Source organism: Trichomycterus rosablanca, chromosome 23 (genome assembly GCF_030014385.1).
Source record: "Trichomycterus rosablanca isolate fTriRos1 chromosome 23, fTriRos1.hap1, whole genome shotgun sequence".
In the NCBI taxonomy this organism is placed as follows: Eukaryota; Metazoa; Chordata; class Actinopteri; order Siluriformes; family Trichomycteridae; genus Trichomycterus; species Trichomycterus rosablanca.
The window spans coordinates 5,662,946-5,682,060 of record NC_086010.1 but is presented as its reverse complement, the minus strand read 5'-3'; the positions used below and the strand labels follow the sequence as shown (position 1 = coordinate 5,682,060).

Here is a 19,115-nt window from a genome sequence, read left to right as displayed (position 1 = left end):
AGAAATCACAAGCTGCTGCTTTAAAACACCATCCTGTAGGTCAGTAGGACCAGCAATTTGATAGCGAAGATCTCACTCAGCACTGCATCAATATTTCACAACAGCTTTTCATTTAGTTTTAACGATGTGTGCTTCGTGACATCCTGTCATGAGAGAATATGACATTGATCATATCAGTGACACCATGGGATAGTAGGACCAATATACTGTAAACTATATGGCCAAATATTTGTGGACACCTGACGCCAAGTATCATTTCTGAAAAAATGGAAATTTATATAAAGTTAATTCCTCTTTGCTGCTACAACAGCCTGTTTTTCTTTGGGAGGGTTTTTCATATAAAATTTGGAACTTGACTGTAGATGTTTAGTTTTATTTAACCTTAAGCGCATTACGAAAGACTGATACGCATGTGTAAATATTTGCTATTAGAGTATTCTGTTTTATCCCAAAGGTGTTCAATATGGAGTATGTGATGTAGCCCAGCTCCAGATTAATATTAAAGCCTTAGACTATTATTTAATCTGCCAAACATTGATTGATCAGAATGCTTGATGTGTGGTTGAAGCAGTGGCAGTGGTTCACTACGGAGTTCAAATTTCAGTGGTGGTTTGCTTCACAGCAGGGTCCAAAGTTTAACTCGGCTTCAGTCCTGATGGCCAAGAGGCTCAAAAAGTTTTTATTTTGTCCAACATTTCCAATGTTGATTATGAAGTAATTATTCATCCATTGAAGTTGCATGAGATGTGTTAGGATGTGTGCAGGAAAATTAAAAAATTTGATGCATGCTTTTATGTATCTGTTAGTAATGGGTAGGGCTAGCATAGTGGAACTCATTATTTAAAAGTAGTGTCCAAATACTTTTGCCATGTTGTGTATTTGTACTATATGGCCAGTACAAACTATATTTCCAAAGGTATATGGGACATCTCACCATGAGCTTGCTGCCCCTCCTCCATTTAAATAAATAGATTTAACAGCCTACAGTATTCTGGAAGCATTTCTAAAAGATTTTGGAGTGTGGCTGTGAGGATTTTGCACAATTAGTCAAAATGGCATTTAAGAAGTCAGGCACAGTGTTGGATAAGAATGTCTGGCTCGCAATTAGTGTTCCAAACTTGTCAAACTATGTAATAATTAAGAGCACAAGTGTGCCAAAACAGTAATGTGCCTTTTCTTAACCGTTTCCACAAAGTTAAAAGCATATATTATTATTTATGTAATTGATTATTTTAACAACTGATAGCAACAGGTGTGACTGGCAATAAGATGTCCACATGCATTTGTCTATATAGTGAAGATGCAGACCTAAAATAAAGGCTTGTGTTTAATTTCACATGCATTAAGGAACAAAGTGCCTAAAATACACAACTTGTCTATTGCTTTTTCAGATCATAAATTTTATATTGTTTAATTTTATACTGCTCAGTGTTTTTGACAAATTGTGCCTGACTGTTATGTAGTAATGATGATTGTCCAGAAGAGGGCAGCACAAGACTGTTAAATCCTAAAAGCATTGACAGTCCATTACATGCGAAGCGACTTACAGTTGTGACCCAAAACGACTTGAGCAATTAAGGGTTAAGGGTCTTGTTCAGGGGCCCAACAGAGGCAACTTGGGGTTGAACAAGTAACCTTCTGATTACTAGTCCAGTACTTTAACCGCTGAGCTACCACTGCCCTTATTTAAAACTGGATTATAAATGTCACACATGCCATCTAAAAAAATCCTACTGTGAATATTTCTAAACATGTTGATATTAAATTTATTATTTAATTTTCTTTAACTGGATAGGAAACTTTTTGAGATTTTAGTCTGATACATTTGAGATATTGACTTGTTTGACTGTTGTCTGGTTGGGTTCTGAAGACATAAGATTTTTTCTGCAGTCAAATCCAAGTTGTGCAGCTGGTAGAGATGGTACTGCACATTAGTGTGGGTCTTGAGACCTGGGTTCCCACTGTGTCTGTGTGGGGTTTTTTCTGCGTCTAAATTGCCCCTAGATGTGAGTAAGTACTTGAGTGAGATTAACATTAGATGTGACTAGATTCATTTGTTAGAGCTTGCATTGTTTGTCCCGGCATCTGTTTCCTTTCGTCATAATCATGCAAAAACGTATTTTTATCTCGGAAGTGTGCTAGAGAAAGACACGGCTGTAGTAGAGTTTTGGATGAAGAGAGGTCAGTAAAAATAAATGAACCAATGACTTGATATCTGGCACAGACCAAAATTAATACGAGACTGTAACTAGTAAATAAAATGCAATTGTTTATTAGTTGCATTAACTATGTTTACATGTTCGTTGCTACGGTATATAATAATGCAGCGGTCAACAAGCTGTCGGCTAGTTGTTTCTGCTTCATCAGCAAAGTCATCTATTAATGCAGTGCACAAGATATTTTTCTTTTGAAAGGTTTATCTGTGTGTGTGTCTGTGTGTGTGTCTGTGTGTGTGTGTGTGTGTGTGTGTGTGTAGCTCTCTGGCTCTCTGTTATAAGAGTCTATTTTTGGACTCAGGTTCACTGACTATGAAATTTGCAAACTCAGGAAGATCAGGCTGTGTGAGGGCAAAGATGAGGAAAGATGTGATTAGAATCAGTTATATTGGTCAAGTAAGAGTTGAGTCACGTGTGTAATGAGTTCAATCTCTAATTGTATACATCCTATCCAGAGAGGTGCATTAAACATGGTTTGGCAGGTTTGTCTGTTGTGGAGGTACTCCAGTGGTCCACATTTTACTGTGTTTTTCCGAACAGTATTAATCTCACTTATTATTACTTTCACAACTTTTGTTCACACTGTGCATCTTTTCTTTCCATTACCGAAAATGTATTCCACTTTTAATGTGTTTAGACTATCGTCTGACAGCTCATTGAGACCTAACGCTAACCGCACTCTCTTAAAAATGGTTTAAATTGTAATTTTAAATTTATATTGTGTTAGACTAATGAACTGTCTTTCCTACAACAGCAGTCTGAGTCATCCTCATTTCATGTGCTTCAGCTACCAAGTGCAAAACTATGATCATTTGCAAGCTGTAGCTGAGTAAACTTTGAGATTGCTATCACGTTATGCAAATCGGCTGATCAGCACCAGCTAATTTCTCCTTATAATGAATTTAAGATGCATAGTGTCCTCCTCACCCTACAGTTCTGCACCCTATAGGACTTTTATAGTAAAGAACAGTGTGTCAGTACAGTATACAGTATCCTAAGCTAACCTTGTTTCCTCCACTTTTGCTGGCAGGTAATGTGGGTATGCAACTTGTGCCGAAAACAACAGGAAATCCTCACCATGTCTGGAGCCTGGTTCTACAACGAACCAGGATCCGTGATGCCCACGGGGGTCATGCGCCGCCGCCATGAAGAGGCTCCTCAGGAAAAGAAAGCCAAACTGCAGGAGGCTCCATTACTGTACCAAGGACCACCTGGTGATCGAAGCAGGGCTCCTGGCCTTCCTCGCCAGCACTCCCTTGACCCTGACAGGTAAGAGCAAATTGGGCAATGTTTGAAACAGTCACTGTTATTCTACTGCTAAACTTGCTAAAGTTGCAGTTACACGTATTGCTGTTTGTGGATGAAGATGTGGAAGTTTGTGATGCATTAGCTTGGGTGGATGGCATGATGGCTTAGTGATGGCTTTATAGTCCCAGGTTTATTTCTGTGCACTGGCTATTTGTTGTGTGAAGTTTGCAGTTTCTCCTTATGTATACAGGAGTTCCTACCATCTCACATGAACATGTTTGATTTTTAGATATTAATAAAAATGGATTCCATGCTTTGGCACACTAATGCTAAATTTGAACAAATGCATCTAAATTGTTTATTTTCTGGTGTTTGATTATATGGGGAATATAAAACACAGAAAAGTTGTCCTGGATAATAATGGACAACTAGGTTAAAAACATCTTAGTTTGACAATAACATCGGCATTATTACATAGTTTTAACATTAGTGTTTTGGCGCTAAACTATGACCAGCCCTAACCTACTTAATAAAACAATGAAATGATGAAAACCAAGTTTATATATGCACATTTTCCTCCATGAAAGTAAAAAAAAAAAAACCTATTACAAAGAAATAAATATTTGTTCAAATTGACCTGCAAATATGTGTTGTCATCCAATAGCAGAACCTGGCGTGTTTGCCGTTTACCTCAGAAAGGACTGGCGGTGTTGGCACCTTATAGTAGACTTAAATATGTAACTCATACTGAATAAGAATTATTCTATAAAAATGTAGTGATATGGTAGGAGTAAATGAATAATAATCATATTTTTTAATTGTGGTGTTGTTGTTGTTGTGGTGTGTGTGGGGTTTTTATTGCAAAGACAAAGTTGCCTATTAGTGAAACATGTTTTGATTTGGCGTTTATTAAAATTAACCGTGTGCGTCAAAAGACATTATGCTGCATGTATTTTAAGTGGATGTGGTAGATTAGACACAGCTCACTGCAGTGAAATGTTTCTGTGAAATAGTTAAAATGCTGCAGTAAATACGCTGAGTTAGACAATGCAACCTTGTCGTTTTTTAATGAAGGTCTAGAAGTTTAATGCACGCCTCATTGAGCCAGCTTACATAATCCTGTGCCAGCGGCGATGCCCGAATCATTTGAAGCAAATTAAAGTTTATTTCATGCTGTAGAAGTGGTAGTAGAGACAAAGGCCTTGAGGTATGTTTAATGACTCAAACATTTTATAAGTTAGGTGGTGTTTCTGCTACAGCAGACTATTAGACAGCATTAACAGTGGAACTAAAATACACAAACTGAAGTTGCACTTCAAGCATTATTGTTTCCTGTAGATGGCAAGGAAATAGAGCATGAATACATTTTGTCTTGCATTACATGAAAAACTTTACATGACTAAAGTATTTATGGGCACTTGTGCATCACAAATGTGCTGTTAATTAATAAGAAGTTTGTACTCTTGTGTTGTTTACTGAGAGGGCTTTATACATTTTTAAATGCCATCCTTAGCTCCCATACAACCTATGGTCATGGTAGAAATGCATGTGAGTAGATTGTATGCAAACATTTCTGTTGTAAAACTAGTAGGTTGATTTTCTATGTTGCTGATTAATTAGCATAATTAATCTTACTGATTTGAAAGTAAATTAAATTCAGCTTGGCCTGTTGTATGTTTGTTTGAACATAATATCTATGCATATTAGTTACTTTTACATTAGCCAAACAATCTATTAACAAAGGTGTGTGTGAGTGACTCACAGCATGAGTGGTATTGGTGTACTTTAGTCATGCCCCTCAGCTATTTGCTTTTATTAAAGTTGGTGACTCAGAACACTGACATTATCGTAATAAACAGTTGATTTTACTTTTACACTTTTCATTGGTAGAGACAAATGGCTAGCCGAGTGCAATGACTGACTGTGGATGTTAAAATGAAAAAATATTAATATGTTATTGTTAAAGATCCACAAGACAGACAGACTAGAATGTATTAGAACCTTGTAGATTATAATCTATGCAGATTAAAGGTAAAATGTCTGACTTTAAATACAATTGGCTTAAAGTATTAATGATGCACAATGGACCATACAGAAGAGCTGGTGGAAAAGTATAGGTAGAAATAACTGGCTGTGATAAATATAGCCACATGGACTAGGGAGTACTTTGAAAAACCATTGTCCCCTAACACAGCCTGCCAATGTATGGCTTTCTCTTTGCATATTACAGTTTAAGGTTTCATTTCTTCATGCATCAATTCTATGCAGAAACACTGCCAAGTTTTCCTGGCCTGAGCTCATCTCAGATGAACCAAAACAGTGATCTCTGAGCTGGGGTCAAATAAGTCCACATTTCAGCTTGAATTCTTCATGGCAAAGATTAAAATAATTATTCAGACTGTTATCAGTGAAGGGTACAAAAGCAAACATCTAGTAGAGCATGTGTGAGTGAGTAAAGTGACATCTTTAAGGAAATTTTTTGAACTATATTAATATTTAACCAAAAGAGCAACAATATTACAAATTTTGCATTTTACAAAATGTCCCAACTCTTAAAAATACGAGGTTTATAATTTTGTCATTTATTTGATTAACACTATGACACTCTATTAACTACATTTTGCTCTTACTGTTTGTTGTTTTTAATGATGTTGTATTTGGGTAATATTTGAGTACTCTGGTTATTTAAGTGGACATTCACAAAATTGTGTTGTAAAAATATAAAATGTGAAAAGTGGATTTCAATGCACAGCAGCACAATCACATCCACTTTTAAGCCAATTCACTCAAATCAGTGCAGATTTTATTCTTTGTGGACATAGCAGCAGCAACTAAGTGCAATTGAAACAGAAAAATCTTATGCCAAACCATGTTATACCAGCAAATTATGCCTGTTATGGCATCAAAATGCACAGCCGGATGGACCAATTAAAATATCCAGTCGTCTCATGACTGCAGTTCAATATTTGACCATCAGGGGGCTCATTGAGGGAGAAATTTGAGGTGTACTGAGAGGACAATCAGATTCAACTTTTAACAGATTTTGTACTGATCCTGATTTGATTCTTATATGTAAACAGATGTCTGCACTCTTGTGGTCAGGCTACCTGTTGTGTGTCATGTTGATCCCTTGTTCTTGTGTGGCTGCATGGGACCGAGTGGTGGGTCGTGTGTTGGGCAGAACACTACAGGAAGGATGTGATAATCTCACCTGGACTTGGCTTGGGTTTGTGTGTGTCAGCAAGAGAGTGGGTGTTTGGTGCTTCCAGGTGAACTTTTAACAAGATTTTGCCAAAACAAAAATCAGGTTCCATTTTCTATAACTTCACCTTTTGTGAAACAGTCTGTGATAATGAAGTGTATCGGACAGTTGAATATGCCCAAAACATGTTAGAAATAAAATGTTATGAAATTGCAGAGCCCTTAGCTCCTCTATGTCCTGCAGGCTAAAACACACACACCCCGTTATGAACACAGCGTTATGAAAATGTTGTCTTAGCATCCAGTTTTGGACTAATAGATAAAAATACATAAAATTCTCTAATATTTCACAAAATATTCTGCAGTTTTTTAGGTTCCAGGGCCTCATGAACTACATGAACCTAAATTACTAAAAATAAATATTGCTCGTTCTGTTAGCTTGTACATGTTAACACAATGCTCAGAAAGGTGCAAGTCATGCCAAACATATGGCTCTGAAATAGTATCTGCCTTCAGCAAACCTTCCTACTCCATTATGTAACAGAATACATTAGCACATTTTCAGAAAGATTGGTGCAGAATGTGAAATGCGTTGGTCCAATGTAAACGAGACATTGGATATTCCAAATTAAACTCAATAAATGAACTGGACAAAATTATTGGCTCCCTTAACTTAATATTTGGTAGCACACTTTTTGGAAACAAAAACTCGAGGTCTCTCAGATGTTAAGGGTCCCTGTGATCTGTGGCTCTCCTAAGTCAGGGCATGGAAGTACAACCAAAGGTGTGTAAGAATGACTGGTCTAAGATTAAAAAGGGAACATGCATAAATGAAATTTGATCTTATGCCTCTTTGATTCTGATAGCATTGTCTCTTCTATTTCCATATCTATTAAAGTTTTATATACCCAGTCTTAAGATAAAAGGCAGCACAGTTGTGACCTAGTGGGTAAGGTACTGGACTAGTAATCCAAAGGTTCAAGCCCCACTACTGCCAGGTTGCCACTGTTGGGCCCTTGAGCAAGGCCCTTAACCCTCAATTGCTTAGACAGTATACTGCCCCAGTACTGTAAGTAGCTTTGGATAAAAGTGTCTGCTAAATGCTGAAAATGTAAAATATATTTTTATAAACTGTTTGTACACCTGAAAGGTTTCCAAGTTTTCTCTGAGTAGAGTGCCAGGGGCAACATCAGTGGAACTGGATACTGCTAGATAGCTACATATATGTAGTCTGCTAAATATAGACAATCAATATCCACGATAAACTGGTGTCTTTGCATATTCTATTATAAGCTCAACTGTGCTTCACTTCAGCAGCAAAACAGATGTTTCAGATGTTAAGAGAGGGTTCTTACCTTACAGTTGGACAAGACTGCAATAGGCTGGAGATAGCATCTACTGCTATTATGTGTAGTTTAAAAAACGCTGAAATTTCCCCCTGATGAAATCGGTCACAAATCCATACCAGACTGATTGAGAAGGTGATGCTGTTAATGCTCTTAATGCTATCTGAATAATCTGACTGTTAAGGCCCACATGACCTTGAGTTTCTTTACATGGTGAAGTACAATTCATTCAATTAATGAATAAGAATCAGAATGGAGTAAAAATGCAGCTTTATATTTATAAAATACTGATTGGCTACATAAACACATTGTTTTAAAGCTTCAAAACTACTATCCCAAAAAAAAGCTACAGATTTCTGTGCTGACTGATTCATTTTAGTTAAAACTCGGCTGAATTAATGGCTGACCAGACAAAACCCATCTGAAACTAGTGTATAGTTCCAGAAAAAGAGCATTCATTAATCTTATTATAATGTATAAATTAACCCTCCATTTCCTCTGCTAAAAAAACCTTTGACAGCCCATTTATACCCTAAAATAACGTCTGAAAGGGCCCTAATTTGTCTTGCTCTTCTATGTGTCATTTCAAATGACCACAAGGGTGCAGGGGAAAGAAAGAGAGAAGCAGACTAGAAGGGCGGTTGACTGAAATAATTGAGCTGGGATTCAAAATTAATTACAGCAGTGGAATTTCTCAAGGTTTCACACTTTCTTCTTTCACCTCCTCCCACCATCAGCAATATGCACGTTGTATTATTAGCACAAGACACAACATGAAGCTGTTTCACAAAAATAACTGCTCATAGTGAATGACCATCTTCTGAATGTATACTGAGTAAATGAGAATCTAATTCACTACTAATTTAAAAAACGCACATACTATATCCACATACTATATTTGGTTTGATGAAGGCCATTTTTGGGATTTGAAATTGGTTGAGAGGCAGGTCATCTTATCATTTTTTTTTTTTTTTGACTGAATGAGCACATTAATCACATTCATCTCTCCAAAAAATGGACAGGGCCAACTCCATATTGATGTCCATATTAATAACTAGACATGGTCTGATGTCTAAAAAATGTTGGTCATATTGCATAGTTAGTCAGCTTTTGAGACAGTTTGTCTGGTATCTATCCTAATACAAAGCCACTTAAGACAACTGCTTGCAAAAAGCTGTTATATTCTGGTAGCAATTGCGTAGGTGTGAAGCCTCTCTCATTACATAAACAGCCATCACCTAGACCCTAAAAATGCATTTTATTTATAGTCTCATTCTTTTTTTGCCCCCAATTACCAAGTAATCTTACAGAAACACACACTTACGTTTAATACACTGATCCTATTCAGTATTGTGCTACTGCATTTTTTCCCCCTCCACCTCAAAAAAAAGTATATTCTAAGCCATGATGTACATCACAATTTCTTTTCCTTTATTAGCCAGTGACATCATTTCATGGCACTGGCACATCATGTGCAAATGCATATCGCATATTTAGGGCTCATCACAGCAGATCTGGTCTGTCCGGCTGCTTTTTCTGGTGCAACCAGCCTATTTTTAATCTGGGCTTGGGACCAGCACAGAGAGTTTTGGTCATGCTTATGCCGTTTACATACACTATATAGCCAAAAATATGTGGACACCTGACTGAGCTTGTTGGACATCTTATTTTAAAATCAAGGACTTGGCCCCAACCCCCACTTTTGAAAGCTGGTTTGAACAGTAAATTTAAAGATAGAATTTTATGAAGCCAGATTTTGGGTACCCTGTCTTCCTGAATCTACAGCCCTGACTGAAACAGTCTGTTTGATGTAGTTGTTGATGAGGGAATTAAGGAAGCTAAGATATTGGTTATTTGTGTAAATCACTGAATCAGCACACAGGAGTCTTGGGCAAATGATGGCGCAGCTTGAGTAAAGTGTTTAAGATGATGTGATGGGTAGCTGAATCTGCACAATCTCAGAAGAAGCTCTAGGGATGTGTTTGCTAATATTAGATTGCCACATGTCTCTTTACAGCAAAAGAGTAAATATTTACATCATCGACCACTCTTACAAACTCTGAGCTGTTAGACTGTTGAGAAGTGAAGGTTTACTTTTCAAAGTTAATAAAACGGATGAAGATTAGAAATTCAATGATCCACAGTTGTGGGATTGGTTTGTGCTAATCTGACAGACAATTTGTAGAACTTGTAAACAGAAGCGGATTCAGTTCATTTTCTCTAGGAATGTCTAACATATGTAATTTCTTTTTCTGTTGGTTTATTCATCTTTAATAACAGCTTCATTCTGGTCAGGATTATGACCAGATCATTGGAAGTACACCCTGGACACTCAGTCATATACTTTCTTACACCTATGGGAAATTAAGGGCAGCCAATATAACTTGAACATTCATTAGTATTTCATTTGCTTTTAAATACTAGCAGGTTTTTAGGTCCTTATTAAGTGTTAATAAACAGCACATAGTCACTGTATGTGTAAAGTGTACAAGAATTAATTAAATATATGTATGTCATCTGTGTAAAGAGAGATCAGTCATTACCTAACTAATTTATAAACAACTCCAGTGAACTGCACAGAGTACTGACCTCAATGTCAACTCCAAAACCTTCCTTTACAAAAATCTTACAACAGGAATGATAAAGAAGGAGGGTATCTGTTAAATGGTGTTTATTAAGAGGGTGGGGGTCCAAGGACAATTGTTTATGAAATCCAATAGTTTTGGAATAGGATGTCTTATTAGCTAATGGTGTCCTAATCTCTACATGGAATAAAAAGGCAGGCACAAGGTTTTTACACAAGTACCTGAAATATTTGTCTCTTTGTTTTTGTTCTCCTCCATATACATTCTCTGCTTGACCTAGATTAAGTGGTGCAAATGCTATATGGGTCATTGGTTTGTCCTTCGTTGGTATCTTACACCATGTAGTAATCTTTACCTTTAGTCTGCACATAGAAAGAAAGCCAACATGAAATACAGCTCCCATTTATTTTGGGTAAAGCAAATGAATGCTCAATGGATTTTTTTTTGTCGCAAGTTTTTCCACCTCCTCTTTTTCTATTTCCAATTGTTTTGGCAATTGTTTTGATGCAATATGCCAGGGCCTGAGTTTTAGTGTGAAATTGCAGAAAGTGTGAGAAATTTTAGTAAATCCTTCATGCTGAGACAATTGTCTGCTCAAGATAAACAAGCTGTAAATAATAAAGCACAAAAGTCAACGTTTTGTGCCTGTTTAGATATATCCCATGCCCCTTTTCCACTGCATGGTACCCTATGATTAGGTGCATTTTTGTTACTTTATCAAAAACACTCACTGGAGTTGGAAAATGCAAGAGCCATATTTAAACACAACTGCAAACATTAATTAAAGTAAAGTATATAAACTTAAACAGGGGATACACAAAACACACAACCACAGGAGGGTAAACCAAAAGTAGTTATGTTTTCGTGACTGTTGTTTACAGTTTAATGACATTCTAGGGGGGTGGCACAGTGGCTCAATGGCTAGCACTATCACCTCTCAGCAAGAAGGTCCTGGGTTCGATTCCCAGGTGGTCTGGGTCCTTTCTGTGTGGAGTTTGCATGTTCGCCCCATGTCTGTGTGGGTTTCCTCTGGGAGCTGTAGTTTCCTCACACAGTACAAAGATGTGCAAGTGAGGTAAACTGGAGATACAAAATTGTCCATGACTGTGTTTGACATTAAACTTGTGAACTGATAATTCTTGTGTAAACCAGTAACCAAAGTGTGTAAACATGACGTTAAAATCCTAATAAATAAATAATAACATTCTAGGACGTTTTGTACTCCAGCTAATTAATTATCTTGGTTGCTGTACTGATATAAAACCCCTTTAACGTTGTTAAAAAACAAAACAAGTGAAACAACGTTGCAAAGATCTTCACAATCTAAAGTCCCTTACAAATCTGTGCAAACATTTTACTATATGTAGCACAGGGGTGGCGCAGTGGCTCAGCACAATGACTGTGTTTAACATTAAACTTGAACTGATGAATCTTGTGTAAGCAGTAACTACCTGACCCAGTGGTGGTACTACAGGGGGGGCAGGGGGGGCCCCTCCACGACATGAACTTAGCCACCGACCTCACTGCCTCCCCATTGGCTGCACGTATTATGCATGTACAGTGGGGCCAAAAAGTATTTAGTCAGCCACTGATTATGCAGGTTCTCCTACTTAGAAAGATGAGGAGGTCTGTAATTTTCATCATATGTACACTTCAACTATGAAAGACAAAATGAGAGAAAAAAAATCCAGGAAATCACATTGTAGGATTTTTAAAGAATTTATTTGTAAATTATGGTGGAAAATAAGTATTTGGTCAATAACAAACAAGCAAGATTTCTGGCTCTCACAGACCTGTAACTTCTTCTTTAAAAAGCTCTTCTGTCCTCCACTCATTACCTGTATTAATGGCACCTGTTTGACCTCGTTATCTGTATAAAAGACACCTGTCCACAGCCTCAAACAGTAAGACTCCAAACTCAACCATGGCCAAGACCAAAGAGCTGTCGAAGGACACCTGGAAGAAAATTGTACACCTGCACCAGGCTGGGAAGAGTGAATCTACAATAGGCAAGCAGGTTGGTGTGAATAAATCAACTGTGGGAGCAATTGTAAGAAAATGGAAGACATACAAGACCATTGATAATCTCCCTCGATCTGGGGCCCCATGCAAGATCTCATCCCGTGGGGTCAAAATGATCATGAGAACGGTGAGCAAAAATCCCAGAACTACACGGAGGGACCTGATGAATGACCTGCAGAGAGCTGGGACCAAAGTAACAAAGGCTACCATCAGTATACACACTACGCCGAGAGGGACTCAAATCCTGCAGTGCCAGGCGTGTCCCCCTGCTTAAGCCAGTACATGTCCAGGCCCGTCTGAAGTTTGCCAGAGAACATATGGATGATCCAGAAGAGGATTGGGAGAATATCATGTGGTCAGATGAAACCAAAATGGAACTTTTTGATAAAAACTCAACTCGTCGTGTTTGGAGGAAGAAGAATGCTGAGTTGCATCCCAAGAACACCATACCTACTGTGAAGCATGGGGGTGGAAACATCATGCTTTGGGGCTGTTTTTCTGCAAAGGGGACAGGACGACTGATCCGTGTTAAGGGAAGAATGAACGGGGCCATGTATCGTGAGATTTTAAGCCAAAACCTCCTTCCATCAGTGAGAGCATTGAAGATGGAACGTGGCTGAGTCTTCCAGCATGACAATGATCCCAAACACAACGCTCGGGAAACGAAGGAGTGGCTCCGTAAAAAGCATTTCAAGGTCCTGGAGTGGCCTAGCCAGTCTCCAGACCTCAATCCCATAGAAAATTTGTGGAGTCCGTGTTGCCCAGCGACAGCCCCAAAACATCACTGCTCTAGAGGAGATCTGCATGGAGGAATGGGCCAAAATACCAGCTACAGTGTGTGCAAACCTGGTGAAGACTTACAGGAAACATTTGACCTCTGTCATTGCCAACAAAGGTTATGTTACAAAGTATTGAGTTGAACTTTTGTTATTGACCAAATACTTATTTTCCACCATAATTTACAAATAAATTCTTTAAAAATCCTACAATGTGATTTCCTGGATTTCTTTTTCTCATTTTGTCTCTCATAGTTGAAGTGTCTCTCATCTTTCTAAGTAGGAGAACCTGCACAATCAGTGGCTGACTAAATACTTTTTGGCCCCACTGTATTATGGCAAGCCAAACAGGAAATATATAGCAAACTGAGATATATATATATATATGTGTTATTTATATATCAGTGGCGATTTCTCTAAGACTGCAAGGGAAGCTCAGCTTCCCCTAAAATGTCAAAAATTAAATGGTCAAATATGTACAGTTGTGTTAACATTTCATTGACTACAAATGCGTTAGAACACGTTCATCTCGAAGACGAGTTCGTTCAGAATCAGCTACTTATCATACTTTCCCTTAGCGTCAATGCATTTGCCCGCAGAAGCTGAGCGTCTCTTCACTTCTATGGGGCTGCATGTTTTTTTTTTTTTTCAATGCTTCGAAACTCGCCGGTCATTGGATAAATGCCGTGATTTTGTCCCGCCCCCGGACGCCGAGCGTCTCTGGGTGTGAATGGAGCTGTGGGCGGGTCTGGACGCTGAGCTTCTGCAAGATAATTGGAGGATCAGTCAAAAGGCTGAATCCCGTTTTGATTGACAGCTATCACTTGGAGCTTCAGTCCCATTGGGGATTTTGCGAGTGAAGTCGAAAGACAAACTGCAATTCATTTCAGGACATTTTCTTGAAAAGGAACGGAGGGCACAATTTATGTATAAATAAATTGACAAATTTTACAATGTAAGCCGACAATGAGCTTATATATATATATATATATATATACATACATACAGTGTATCACAAAAGTGAGTACACCCCTCACATTTCTGCAAATATTTCATTATATCTTATCATGGGACAACACTATAGACATGAAACTTGGATATAACTTAGAGTAGTCAGTGTACAACTTGTATAGCAGTGTAGATTTACTGTCTTCTGAAAATAACTCAACACACAGCCATTAATGTCTAAATGGCTGGCAACATAAGTGAGTACACCCCACAGTGAACATGTCCAAATTGTGCCCAAAGTGTCAATATTTTGTGTGACCACCATTATTATCCAGCACTGCCTTAACCCTCCTGGGCATGGAATTCACCAGAGCTGCACAGGTTGCTACTGGAATCCTCTTCCACTCCTCCATGATGACATCACGGAGCTGGTGGATGTTAGACACCTTGAACTCCTCCACCTTCCACTTGAGGATGCGCCACAGGTGCTCAATTGGGTTTAGTCCATCACCTTTACCTTCAGCTTCCTCAGCAAGGCAGTTGTCATCTTGGAGGTTGTGTTTGGGGTCGTTATCCTGTTGGAAAACTGCCATGAGGCCCAGTTTTCGAAGGGAGGGGATCATGCTCTGTTTCAGAATGTCACAGTACATGTTGGAATTCATGTTTCCCTCAATGAACTGCAGCTCCCCAGTGCCAGCAACACTCATGCAGCCCAAGACCATGATGCTACCACCACCATGCTTGACTGTAGGCAAGATACAGTTGTCTTGGTACTTCTCACCAGGGCGCCGCCACACATGCTGGACACCATCTGAGCCAAACAAGTTTATCTTGGTCTCGTCAGACCACAGGGCATTCCAGTAATCCATGTTCTTGGACTGCTTGTCTTCATCAAACTGTTTGCGGTCTCTCGTGTGTGTCAGCTTCCTTCTGGGATGACGACCATGCAGACCGAGTTGATGCAGTGTGCGGCGTATGGTCTGAGCACTGACAGGCTGACCTCCCACGCCTTCAACCTCTGCAGCAATGCTGGCAGCACTCGTGTCTATTTTTTAAAGCCAACCTCTGGATATGACGCCGAACACGTGGACTCAACTTCTTTGGTCGACCCTGGCGAAGCCTGTTCCGAGTGGAACCTGTCCTGGAAAACCGCTGTATGACCTTGGCCACCATGCTGTAGCTCAGTTTCAGGGTGTTAGCAATCTTCTTATAGCCCAGGCCATCTTTGTGGAGAGCAACAATTCTATTTCTCACATCCTCAGAGAGTTCTTTGCCATGAGGTGCCATGTTGAATATCCAGTGGCCAGTATGAGAGAATTGTACCCAAAACACCAAATTTAACAGCCCTGCTCCCCATTTACACCTGGGACCTTGACACATGACACCAGGGAGGGACAACGACACATTTGGGCACAATTTGGACATGTTCACTGTGGGGTGTACTCACTTATGTTGCCAGCTATTTAGACATTAATGGCTGTGTGTTGAGTTATTTTCAGAAGACAGTAAATCTACACTGCTATACAAGCTGTACACTGACTACTCTAAGTTATATCCAAGTTTCATGTCTATAGTGTTGTCCCATGAAAAGATATAATGAAATATTTGCATGAATGTAACTATCAAAGCGCCTTTTCCGAATGATTAATGCAGAAATTAAATAGAATTTTAAAGGGTTCACAAACTTTCTGTTGCGGCACGTTATGTCACATCTGGATCACATGGGTTCATATGTTGGGAGGCTGGAGGATGGTCGAAGCGCGTCCGCGCGCTGCCGCTCCTGGCTCGTGCTGCGCGTTGCTCGCGCTGTAGTGAGAGAGGGATGAGGGGAGAGAGCGCACGCGCTGAGCCGCAGCCCCACTGCGCGCGATCCTGAGCGTTCACACAGCGGAGCGAGAGTGCACACGGAGAATACAGGGAACATGTCGGTTTGGGATGCTGCCCCGTTTTAACCGGTTTTACGCTGCACCGGAAATGGCTCTGGGATGCACCAGGCTCTGTGAAATACTGCTTGCGGGTGATGCTTTATTTTGGAAGTTGGGATCACGATGATCGCGGAGCTGCGGCTCGGACAGGGATCTGGGATACCGGGATCAGGAGGGCTAGAGCTGCGGGAATTACGGGCTGCCATTGCGCTCATGCTGCCGGGGAGATAGTGAGGGCTGCACTGCACACAGGAATAAATCGTGGTGAACACACGGACCGTGCTGGAGGATGCAGTTTGAGACGCTGCGTCAGTTTTGCAGCTCGGTTTTGTCTCATTTTAACGGGGCTTTCACTCCACCCCAAAACATTTTACACACCGAGCTGCTGGAGCAGGCGCTCACCAACATCGGGTGAGCAATCCTCCCCCACCCCCAAATCCCCCCCCCTCTCTACATACACACATCACTGCTTCTTTATTGTGTATCACAGATAGAAGGAGCTCATGGTCTCAGTATGTACATGCATGTGTGTGTATTGATTGGGGGATGTTAGCTATCTACCTAATGCAGTCCAGATACATTTGGCTTTGTGAATCAGTGCTGCAGAGGGCCAGATTTATCCGATGCTGATACTATAAGAGAGCCGCATGTTACAGTTGGACACTACTGTATGGAAAGCCATATAGTCCATAACCCACAAATCACATCATGTACTTAAGTGTGCATTGTTAGTCCACCTCACTTGCACATCTTTGGACTGTGGGAGGAAACCGGAGCTCCTGGAGGAAACCCACGCAGACACGTGGAGAACATACAAACTCCACACAGAAAGAACCCGGATTGCCCCACCTGAGGATCGAACCCAGGACCTTCTTGCTGTGAGGTCCATAACCCACAAATCACATCCTGTACTTAAATGTGCATTATGTAGTTTTTAAAAAAATCAGATTTAATAAAGGTAATTTACTGATATTATACTTTGCGTGTAATACATATTATTAAGAAATCAAAATAAATATTAAACATTAGACCCAGACAGGCTTGTTTACATTTCTCTGGCTAGTAGTATATACATTGCAGAGGCCCTCAAGAGCTCCTTACTTCAGCCATGTCTTTACTGCTCACAAACACACACGGCAGATTAACCTGGCAAAATGGCTAGCACCATACTGTGGTTGTGGAGATAAAAAAAAAAAACACAAACCAAATCCTACCTCATGCACCTTTAATACCCCTTTGTTGGTAAACGTTTTTAACCATGGAAATGCAGCACCAAGATTCGCTTAACTTGCTTGACTTAGGATGGAAGCAGCCAGCCCTTAAATCACATTGCTTCAACAGTTTTATTTTTGTGTATTTTAGATATTCATTTTAATAACATGATAAATAACATATAAGCCAGTACACCTTTAAAGCATTCAAAAAACTATAGACAAACTAATCAAAAAATTTAAATAGTTTTAAATACTTTTTTCCCCCATTTAAAACAAAGATTTCAAAAATTTAATTCATTTGAGAGAAAGCATTGTATCTTCATGGTGATGCCACTAACTTTGTGTCAAATCAGGACAGTCAAAAAACACTAGTCGAGCTATAAGTAGAAATCCTTTCAGAGGGATTATCCCTTTAGATTTTGGTGGCAAATAATAAGTCATGAATCCAAACTAGACACTGATCTTTGTAGCATGTAAATTCACTTTTAACAGGGAGTGTTTGCTACTGTCATTTGTGCAGACTGAAGCAGAATCAGTCTCACTGTGTGGAATCAGCTTCCACAAACACATTGGCATTTTGTACTGAAACTTAATATTTTACACACTTGTAATTTTATCAGGTAGTTATGGAGGTCAGAATATAATCTACACAGTGAGTCAGATCAGTTGTCTATGAACAGATTGTATAGAAAGCTAATACTAATTAATTGCCAGCTTTGAGTTAACTAATTCACTTTTAGTAAAATGTTTAATTTGTCTAGTAAATGTTATCAGAGTAATTTCATGCACTGCTGTACAATCCGATCTTTTCATTTCTTGCTTTTGGTCACCTTGCTAAGTAATCATGTTAATATTTGGTATAAATTATATATAAATTATATATAAATAAAAATTAAAACTGTTTTGTGTAGTATTGGCATATTCTATAAAGATGTCACCAATACCAAGACCTTAGGTAGTCATTAAATGTAAAACTACTTTTCTTAATAAAAGATCACTGCTCCCTCTTCTGCTATGAAACACTGTAGTTCTACTTGCATCATGTTACTCTTTAGCCCATAATTCCCAAGTCTCTATGATGCCAAACAGGTCATAATAGCAATAGGTTAGGTCACAATAACTTACCTGTTAAATATAAGGGCTGTTTGTGTTTAATAATATTTATGCAGTGTTAGTTTTTAAATAATTGGTTGTGGCCATAGAGTATTCTGCTTTTCACTTTGTGTCAGATTGGCACTAAGAATTATCCAACAAAAACAGGCCATTTCTTTGAGGTGTGTATGGACTATATGGCTTTCCATAGCTCTGCTGCCGCATGAGTGTGTGCTTGTATGAGCTGGTGTGCTTGGAAAATCAGAAGCGTTTCCTGACAGTTTTTAAAAATAATGCAATTTTCTAACTATGGCTCTCTGTAATAACTGTTGTAATGTATGAAATGATTATTATATTTAACATTTAGGGTATTTTTAAGTTATTTTACATTTTTTATTTTATTTTGTTGTACACATGATATTGTGACTGGCTTTTGGTGGGATAAGAGGTTATGAGTACTGTTAGCTCAGTGTGTGTGTGTGTGTGTGTGTGTGTGTGTGTGTGTGTGTGGTGCTGTAAGATACAAGAAAGACTCTTTGCAA

General features: G+C 39.0%; 1 protein-coding gene across 1 annotated transcript in view; it reads left to right on the top strand.

Moving 5' to 3' along the window:
* Window positions 1-19,115, top strand: part of rims2a (regulating synaptic membrane exocytosis 2a) — a 148,325-nt gene that overhangs the window by 20,989 nt on the left and 108,221 nt on the right. The window contains exon 4 of the mRNA XM_062985768.1: window positions 3,247-3,485. Coding sequence (XP_062841838.1) covers window positions 3,247-3,485 — 239 coding nt within the window. The remainder of the gene's footprint in view (window positions 1-3,246; window positions 3,486-19,115) is intronic.